This window comes from Argentina silus (genome assembly GCF_951799395.1).
Source record: "Argentina silus genome assembly, chromosome: 4".
In the NCBI taxonomy this organism is placed as follows: domain Eukaryota; kingdom Metazoa; phylum Chordata; class Actinopteri; order Argentiniformes; family Argentinidae; genus Argentina; species Argentina silus.
In genome coordinates, this window is record NC_139658.1 from 20,623,570 (window position 1) to 20,634,319 (window position 10,750).

The following is a 10,750-nucleotide window of genomic DNA, read 5'->3' on the forward strand; positions in this document are numbered from 1 at the left end:
CAGTCTCCAAAAACAGTACTCGTATATTCAAAGGCTTACATATATTCAAGCGACCAACAAACGGTGAACACACGGTGAAGACTAAGCAGGGAGTGAAGGGAAGTGAGGGGACATAAAGCATCAGTGACAATTAAACACAGGTGCAGGTGATAAGTCCATGACTGAGGCGGCACAGTGGGCGGCCGGAGGGAGACCCCTAGGGACCGCACTGGGGAGTGCGCCCCCATCCGTAAAACAGAGGTGATATATATTGAGTGTTATACTGTTGAATCTACAGCATTGATCTACTGTATATGTACACTCCATTCTGTTCCATAATGGCCACATAATGACAAATGAGACTGATTAATCCCTGCAAGTTTGTCAATACAGCCACATTTAAGCCACCATAAAAACAACAGACAGACAGACCAAACACTGCAGTCAGCCAGGGCTTGGAGAAAAGAGAATAATAATAATAATAATAATAATAATAATAATAATAATTCATGCATGGAGAAAAGAGAATACTACTACTACTACAACTACTACTACTACTACTACTACTACTACTACTACTAATAATAATAATAATAATAATTCATGCTTGGAGAAAAGAAAATAAGCAGCGCTGTGTGGTTTAGTGTATCTCCAAACGACAAACAAAACACATGCCCTTTGAAATCGAGTAAGATGTCATTAATGATGACATAACCATGACATATGTGAATGTGATGGAATGTGATGGAGCTGAGCTCTGCTCTGCCCTCTACTGGATGTTTATGTGAACACAGCCACAATAATCATCATCATCATCATCATCATCATCATCATCATCATCTGCGATGTTCTGATAAAGTTGTAACAACAATGAATATGCAGGTGTGTGGACTATTCAGTGTAACGTTAAACCATCTGGTAAAACTGCACAATTTAGGCTTTTGGTCATTTCTACATAGACGGGTATTTGCTTTCGGAAAACCTTCGGAAGAATTGGGCTAAAAGACTGAATGGACAGAGAAAGTACTGGACGGTATTAAAATAAAGACATACGTGTATTTCCCAGTACAACTTCAGACGGTTACGAACATCATAAAAAGCACTCTACACAAGCAGACTCTAACAGAACCTTAATCTAGCGCCACTGATCACCATTCACAATGGAAGATCAGACGATCACTGTTTTTGTATCAGCCACATTTAAATACATTTAAATCACATGGCTGGCGCCACCAAATTCGTCTACACCTCTAATCGCTACTGAGCTCAAAATCAATGTGATCCTATGGGAAATGGACAGTGTCGGTTGCCGTAGTTTTACAAGCGCTGCTCTTCAAAAACGGATGCCTGCTATATATAGAGCGGAGAGGGGTGATACAATATCGCCATGGCTGCACTTCAAGACCGTGATTCTATAGTTGTACACCCACCAGTGTTGAGATGAGATTAGGCCAGAATCTTCCTAATATACCACACAGTGGAGGAGGCTGAATATGGGCCTCTCATACATACCACTGGGGGTAGGCTACTCTATCATCAGGGGAGGCTGGTGGAGGTAGAAATTGGAGGACAGGCTCATTATAATGCATGGGATGGGATGAGGAATGATATAAAACACCGTTCCTCATTCCATTCCATGCATTACAATGAGCCCGTCCTCCGATGTCTGCCTCCACCAGCCTCCCCTATATGTTTTGAATGTGTCTGCAACTGATATAAGACTCTGTTTCTAACATTAAATCTTGTCAACCAGCCACCTTTAATGTGTAATAAAATTACATGTCTCATTGTTTGGTTTTATTGACAATTCTTACCACAACATAAAGCCCTAATCTACACAACTACACTTTTATACTGTCCCCCCCCCCAAACCTAACCCCCTAACCCTAATCGCCCCCCAGCCCCAAAATGACCAACTGACTACACCTCCACCCCCCCTCCTGCTCAGTGACACTCTCCATTGACTTTGCACTCTGTGATGTTTAACCCTTTAAACACCTCCTCCTCCTCCTCCAACAGTGCAGCTGGTGATCCGGCGCTACAGCCCCTCAGACAAGGAGGCCATCTTGTCTCTGTTCAGCGCTGGCATCCGGGAACACATCACCCCCTCCTTCACCAATGCCCTGAGCAGCCCCCTCTACCTGGGCCTCACCCTGGGGGTGGCAGTGGCTGGGTACCTGGTGGGGGGCTCTGTGCTGGGGGCCCTGCTGGCTGGAGGAGCCTGGATAGGTCAGAGTCAAATCAAAGTCAAATCAAACTTTATTCAAACTGTTAACCCTGAGGGCTGGTTTCCTAGACATAGATTAAGCCCTTGACCAAATCATCCTTGTCTCTCCATTGAAGTGGCTTTCCAGTATAGGAGTAGGCTTAAAATATGTCTAGGAAAACGAAAAGAGCAATAAGTAGGCCTAGCTAAATAGGTATGTGTTCAACCTTTATTTACAAACCTTGTGGTGTGTGTGTGTGTGTGTGTGTGTGTGTGTGTGTGTGTGTGTGTCTGTCTCCCAGGCTGGAGGAGCCTGGATAGGTCAGACTCAAATCAAAGTCAAATCAAACTTTATTCAAACTGTTAACCCTAAGCGCCGGTTTGCTAGACAAGGATTAAGCCCTTGACCAAATCATACTTGTCTCTCCTAAGGAAGAGTGACACCAATGAAATTCCTTATAGAACGCTTGAATCATTCACATGATCGCACGCTCACAGCCGGTGTATTTTCATGTGCATTTTCAGTCCGTCTTTCTGAATGTATTGTAGCAAATGAAAAATGGACAGCACTCCAATGAATACACTTTAAATGTGGCCTTTTTAAACAGGAACATAGCCTTCCCCTCTGGTATTCTAGTTAGGAGAGGGGGGATAGGAGGCAACCCTGTCTGACCTGGCTGTAAGGTTTCAGTAGGATGAGGGGACCCATGTGTGGTGCATATAAAGGAGGCAGACAAGTAGGCAGCAATACCAAACAAAAGGTTTTACTAGAAAGTATAGTTGGCAACACATAGTTGGCAACACAGGATAGTTGGCAACACAGGATACAAATACTGACTTTACTCAAAAAACAAAAGGGGAAAAAACAAAGTCTCCAAAACAGTTCTTGTAGATATACAAAGGCTACAGACTTTTTTTTTAATATATGTTTTTAGGGCATTTCTGCTTTATTGGGACAGAGATAGGAAAGATTGACAGGAAGGATGGGTGGGTGAGAGAGAGAGGAGGGATGACATGCAGGATATGTCGATGGCCGGAATCGAACCAGGGACCTTGCGATGATATGGTAGTTGTGTCATTTTGAGTGGTTTTAAGATTCAATCCATTTTCAAATAGACTACAGCGAAGAGAATACACATCATTTATTGTATTTAAGCAAAACCGACGTGGACAGAGAAGCAGACGCATGTTGGAAACCTGTCATTCATACCCAGGTCATCATAATATCCCACATACAGCAGAGGAGGAGGCTGAATATTACTGCCTATAGCTCAGAGCCTCTCGTACATACCACTCAGGTAGCTACTGCAAATTCCTCATTCCATTCTATGCATTAGAATGAGCCCGTCCTCTGATTTCTACCTCCACCAGCCTCCCCTCTGTGTTTTGAATGTGTCTGCAACACTGTGCCCTCCTGCTGCCGTCCTGGACCAGGTCTTTCTTGTAAAAGAGATTTGATCTCAATGAGACTTAAATGAAATTTGAATCTCATGATCCTACCTGCCTGCTGCAGGGAGAGACTGAGCTGGTCTGGGGTGACTTTGTTGTTCTGAGAGTGGAGAGGAGAGTGGTCTGTAACGCCTGCTAGTCTAGATGCTGTTTGGACAGTGCTTCAGAGTTAAAGTAGCCAAAATCAATCTCAGCAAAGATAGCCATTTAGCTGACGCTTTTATTTAAAGCAACTTACATTGCAGTGAGTGCATACATTTCAGTATATATGGTCCCAGCAGGAATCAAACCCACAACCTAAGCGCCATGCTCGACCAACTGAGCCACAGAGGACCACGGTAGATAACAGAAGACTTGAATACACTTTGGTACAGAATGTTGAGGTGTATTACACACCTTCGATGTGTAATACAATTACATTTCTTATTGGTTGGTTTTATTGGCACTTCTTTGATTGGACATAAGAAATCTCTGTCCAGGGCAAATCTAAAAGCACAATATAAAGAAAGAGAGACTAAAAATGCACCGGCTGTGAGCGTGCGATTGTGAACACTGTGAATCATTCAAGTGTTCAGTAAGGACTTTCATCGGCGTCACTCTTCCTTAGCAGAGACAAGGATGATTTGGTCAAGGGCTTAATCTATGTCTAGGAAACCAGCGCTTAGGGTTTACAGTTTGAATAAAGTTTGATTTGACTTTGATTTGACTCTGACCTATCCAGGCTCCTCCAGCCAGAAGTGCCCCCAGCACAGAGCCCCCCACCAGGTACCCAGCCACTGCCACTCCCAGGGTGAAGCCCAGGTAGAGGGGCTGCTCAGGGCATTGGTGAAGGAGGGGGTGTGTGGGGGGGGGGGGGGGGGGATTGAGGAATGTTGTACAAGCCTACATTGAATGTAATGAGTGTGTAGTGTTTACATAATGTGTATTATCCACTACCCAGATAAACATAGCCTATGGGTGTGAAGATGAGTTGAAATGAGTTGACTTTCTTAAGCCAATAACATTATTATTCCCAATCATTCAATCAAACTGTTACCACCACCACCACCAGCACTAGACCACAGCAGATCAAGAAAACGCCCGCTAGTCAAGTTGCAGTATGGATAGTAATTTAGAGTTAAAGATGACTAGCAGCCAAAACTAATCTCAACAAAGATATTTTACTTAAAGAAACAACTTTAATACACTTTGGTACAGAATGTTGAGATGATTCTGTTTTTGACAGTCAACCTTGTCAATCAGCCACCTTCAATGTACAATAAAATGCAATGTCTCATTGGTTGGTTTTAGTGACACTTCTTTTACCAGAATTTAAATCTATCTAATCTACACAACTACACGTCTATACCGTTTATAACACAGCTGTTGAGGTTTATGGCAAGAGGTATAAAGTACATCCAGTCCATAGGACAAACAGGCAGCTTACTGTACATTTTGGAGTGACAGTTTAACCAGGATGTTGGCTCAGCACTTACAGACACTGTAGTTAAAGAAATCCTCTGGGATATCAAGTCATGCAAGGTAAAACAGTAACTTGTTGTGCACGCTCCACCATGGTTAAACAGTGTAACACCACTGACTATGACATGTTGGTCGTCCCACCCGCCGCCCCAGCCTCCACCCGCCGCCCCAGCCTCCACCCGCCGCCCCCAGCCTCTACCCGCCGCCCCAGCCTCTACCCGCCGCCTCTACTCGCCGCCCCAGCCTCTACCCGCCGCTCCCGCCTCCACCCGCCGCCCCAGCCTCCACCCGCCGCCCCAGCCTCTACCCGCCGCCCCAGCCTCTACCCGCCGCCCCCAGCCTCCACCCGCCGCCCCAGCCTCCACCCCAGCCTCTACCCGCCGCCCCCAGCCTCCACCCGCCGCCCCAGCCTCCACCCGCCGCCCCCAGCCTCCACCCGCCGCCCCAGCCTCTACCCGCCGCCCCAGCCTCAATTACGCCAAACTTAAATGTTTTTCCATTTTCATTCAATAAGGATTAAAACAACGTAAGTGTCCTGACTGAACTATAGTTAAAGATAGCCTCTGGGATGTCATGTCATGCCAGTTAAAACAGGGTGATCAAAGATATTGTAGTGAAGATCAAAGATATTGTAGTGAAGATCAAAGATATTGTAGTGAACAAGAGCGAATAAGAGCTTCCACTCGTTTCACTGGCCTTCGACATAAGATAGCAGAGTGCATGTGCCAATCTCATTCAACTCGCAACGTGTTCTATTCTCTAGTCTGTTGCGTCTCTGTTTTTGAAAGTCTCCCTCCTTGCTTTTGCTATGACGTCATATCCCAGACTCTACCTTTGAAGAGTAGTTTTACCCCTCCTACAGTAAGACCTTAAAGACTACAGGAGAGTATCAACAGCACACGATCAAGTTTCCAGTCCTATGTATGTTTCTATATGAGTCCTATAAAGGACTGTTAACAACACTATATCAGTCCTATATGAGTTTCTCCATTCGTATAATGGTGACCCTGGACAGCTTTGTAAACCAATGAGGGGCGTGTGTCTCTGTGTGTGTGAGGACGTGGACGAATCCCATCTTCCGATACAGAGCCACAGCAGACGTCTGGGTGGAGCTGGTTTCCAGGACGACTTTAGAGAAGCCCCGCTCCTTACAGAAGTCGATGACCATCTGAGCCATTCTAGAACCCAGCCCTGTCCGTCGGCATGACGACGACACAATCATCCTGAACAGCTCCCCGTATGTCCCCCCTGATCCGTCCTTTTTGGCCACCACGGCCACCATACCCAAGGCCTCTGCCCTGCCATTGACCTCGGCCTCGGCGACCCAGAAGCAGTTATCAGGGTGACTGAGGTAGCATCCTGGGATGTCCTGCATGTCTGTACGCAATCTCTCTGTGACAAAGCCGTCATACAGCCCATAGCAGCAGTAATAGATCAGACCTGGGAGACAGAGACAGAGACAGAGACAGACAGACAGACAGACAGACAGACAGACAGACAGACAGACACACACACACACACACACACACACACACACACACACACACACACACACACACACACACACACACACACACACACACACACACCAAAAGGTTTGTAAATAAAGATTGAACACATACCTATTTAGCTAGGCCTACTTATTGCTTTTTTCGTTTTCCTAGACATATTTTAAGCCTACTCCTATACTGGAAAGCCACTTCAATGGAGAGACAATGATGATTTGGTCAAGGGCTTAATCTATGTCTAGGAAACCAGCCCTCAGGGTTAACAGTTTGAATAAAGTTTGATTTGACTTTGATTTGACTCTGACCTATCCAGGCTCCTACAGCCAGCAGGGCCCCCAGCACAGAGCCCCCCACCAGGTACCCAGCCACTGCCACCCCCAGGGTGAGGCCCAGGTAGAGGGGGCTGCTCAGGGCATTGGTGAAGGAGGGGGTGATGTGTTCCCGGATGCCAGCGCTGAACAGAGACAAGATGGCCTCCTTGTCTGAGGGGCTGTAGCGCCGGATCACCAGCTGCACTGTTGGAGGAGGAGGAGGAGGAGGAGGAGGAGGTGTTTAAAGGGTTAAACATCACCTAATACTGAGTGTGTGTGTGTGTGTGTGTGTGTGTGTGTGTGTGTGTGTGTGTGTGTGTGTGTGTGCGTGTGTTGTGTGTGTGCGTGTGTGCGTGCATGCATGTGTTTCAGACCACCTTGAGGAATGCTGTACAGGTCTAAATTGAATGCAATGAGTGTGCAATGTTTACATAATGTGTATTGTTGCAAATAAAACACTTCTATTGGACAATGTTATTACCCACTGCCCAGCTAAACGCAGCCTATGGGTGTGAAGATGAGTGAAATGCGTTGACTTTCTTAAGCCAACAACATCGTTATTCCCAATCATTCAATCGAACTGTCACCACCACCACCACTAGACCGCAGCAGATCAAGAAAATGTTGTGCTGGATTAGACTGTGTCAGGACTGTGCAAACTTCAGATATGTAGACTACACTGAACTGTTATGTAGACTACACTGAACTGTTATGTAGACTACACTAAAACGTTATGTAGACTACACTAAAACGTTATGTAGACTACACTAAACTGTTATGTGGACTACACTTAACTGTTATGTATGCTGCTGCAAGTCTAACAAAAAAAAGAAAGCAATGGCCTTACTGTTATGAGATCAAGAAGTTCCCCTTACTCCCTTAGATCTTCCAGCATCAAATCCAAGCGTTCTTAAACTGCTGTCAAACGGGATACAACGTAGCTCTGAACTGCACCGCTGAACGGATCACTGTAAACTGCTGTCGGAGAGATCCAATGGAGCTCCAAACTACTGAGTCACCATGAATAAGTCTGTTTCACACTCAGAACTCAAGGCGCAAGCAGTTTCCTGAAGAACGTAGTTTTCTAATTTCGGTTCGAAGTTCGAAGTCGCCTAGATGAATGCCCTAAGGAAGTGTGACGCCAATGAAAGACCTTATAGAACTGTCGAATTCATCACGTGACCGCACTGGTGCAGTTTCTGTCCGTCTTTCTGAGCGTGTTGTATCAAATGAAAAATGGACAGCACTCCTATGAATAAGCTTTAAAATCATATTCTTGAATGGACCTATTGTTTCGTGAGTTAAATAATAGGATTTAAAACTTATGTTAATTGGAGTGCTGGTCTATTTGTCATTTGCTATGACTTCCACGAGCACCCGAACGGAACTTTTGAATACGTTTTTGGAGTGGGCACGTTGTTTGTTTAATTCATAAATATGTACTGTCCCATTCAGTCCCCTAATATCTCAGCGAGATCTCGAGTTGTGTCATTTTGAGTGGTTCAAAAGATTAAATTCATTTTCAAATAGACTACAGCGGAGAGAATACACATTATTTATTGTAAGAAGCAAAACTGACATGGACAAAGAAGCAGAGGCATGTTGGAAACCTGTCATTCATTCCCCGGTAACCGGGGCCAGTGCCACATCATTTAACGGGCGGCACGCTCTAGGACCCATAAGCGCGTCCGTTTCCAGACACCGGTTGAAGTGATCGCTTTCTCATCATTCAGTATCTAACATCAACGAACAAAAGCCCCGCAGTTTCTCACAGCCACAGTGGGCGGTGGAAACATAACGGACAGTTAAGGAACTGGTCAATGACAACAACAGATAACCTGTAGTCTCGGTGAGAAACCTGTCAAACAGCTGCCAGCCTAGCTGTCTGCATCTCTCCATCCTCCGTGAATTCCTCCACCGGGCGGGCGACGCCAGGGCACGAGAGAAGGAGACCCTCCGCTTGTCTCACACCTCTGCGAGGCCACGGTACCCGGCGACACCATGAGCCAGAGGTTTACCGTGACCGCCTTCTCCAAGAGCGACGGAGACCGGTGCGCGTCAGGCATCCAGGGCGAGGTGAACCAGCTGTTTGAGGGTGACGAGCCCGAGCCCGCGAGCAGCTCCGCGGACACGGACGGGGCGGCCAGTACTGAGGTGTTGGTGGTGAAAGGTAGGATGCTACACGCACGGCGCTGCTGGATGCTACATGCTAACGACTGAGTGCTTGTCTGTGTGTCTGCTGCTGGGTGCGTGCTGCCTCCACGGTGTCTGTGCACGGATGTGTGTGTGTGACCGGAATCTAAACGGGCACCGGCATTCAACTGTTGAGCCATTTGCCAAGCATCCATCATCTCAACGAGCTCTCTCTACAGGTGCATTGCGCAAAACTGTGATCTTGAAGCGTGGGCAAATGTATAAAGTGTGTTTTTGTTTGAGTAAATTGAGAGAACATCTACATAGATAAACTGTGTTTATATTTGTTCCCCAATATATCATAAAGCATGTTATTGTTTATAACGATGTAGGTTGGTAAGCTTGTAACAATGTAAAACAAAACAAAAAAAACAAAAAACAGCAATCTTCTTCATGTATGAGCTTTAACATTCTTGCAATTATTAGTGTATTTGTTCATAGTGCACATCAGTGATTAGATGCAGAATTGAACTGTTGTTGTAGCCTACAATGATATATTGGATGGGAGTCAACAGCTGTAACCCATGCAGTGAGCCAGCATGGTGCTGGGGCAGGCTGCAGTGAGCCAGCATGGTGCTGGGGCAGGCTGCAGTGAGCCAGCATGGTGCTGGGGCAGGCTGCAGTGAGCCAGCATGGTGCTGGGGCAGGCTGCATGAGTGTGCATTAATATCTGTCAGCCTCCCTGACTAGAGGTTATAACAGACTAGCTACAAGAGATTATGACAGATTATAACAGGCTGGCTATAAGAGGTTATGACAGATTATAACAGACTGGCTATAAGAGGTTATGACAGATTATAACAGGCTGGCTATAAGAGGTTATGACAGATTATAACAGGCTGGCTATAAGAGGTTATGACAGATTATAACAGGCTGGCTATAAGAGGTTATGACAGATTATAACAGGCTGACTGCAAATTATGACAAATCCAAGCAATGCAGTTTCTTCATGTCCTCTCTGAAGACAAGCATCAAAACCATCAAACATGTTCAAACCTCTTTTTTTGCTGAGGAAAAAAATATAGACTACCTATTGTTGATTATGAATTTCCACAGCATCGTCATCACTTCATTTTCCCTTACATTCCAGCAGTACTGTACTATCCACCACAGTGTAGGTGGCAGTAGATGAGATGGCATGGAGCCGCTCAGTATAGATGGCAGTATGATAGATCTGGCATGGAGCCACTAAGTGCAGGTGGCAGTAGATGAGATGGCATGCAGCTGTTCAGTATAGATGCCAGTATGATAGATCTGGCATGGAGCCGTTAAGTATAGATGCCAGTATGATAGATCTGGCATAAAGCCGTTCAGCGTAGATGGCAGTATGATAGTGTTACGTCTCATCTTGTTCATTAGTTTGTTTGTCTGCGTTTCATGTTATTACATTTTTGTTCCCTGTTTATTTTTGTGTCTCTCACCTTATCTCTGGTTCCAGACACTTCACTACGTGCCCTTGTGTGTTTCCCGCCTGTGTGATCGTCTACCCCACCCTGATTGTTCACCTGTTCCCCATCATCATTCCCTGTGTATTTAGTCCGTGTGTTTCCACCGTCTCCTTGCCAGTTCGTCTTTGTGCTGTAGTGTCAAAACATCCCAGCGATTTTCTTAGTGATTTCTTGTCAACCTGTTTATTTTTTATC

General features: G+C 45.6%; 1 protein-coding gene across 1 annotated transcript; it reads right to left on the bottom strand.

Annotated features, from left to right (window-relative positions):
- Positions 1–6,068: 6,068 nt before the first annotated feature.
- On the bottom strand, positions 6,069–8,917 carry nat8l2 (N-acetyltransferase 8-like 2; the record flags this gene model as incomplete). Its single annotated transcript, XM_083668526.1, has 3 exons — positions 6,069–6,535; positions 6,909–7,118; positions 8,884–8,917. 3 exons carry the CDS (start codon positions 8,915–8,917, stop codon positions 6,069–6,071), a joined length of 711 nt encoding a protein of 236 aa, XP_083524652.1.
- Between the last annotated feature and the right edge of the window lie 1,833 nt (positions 8,918–10,750).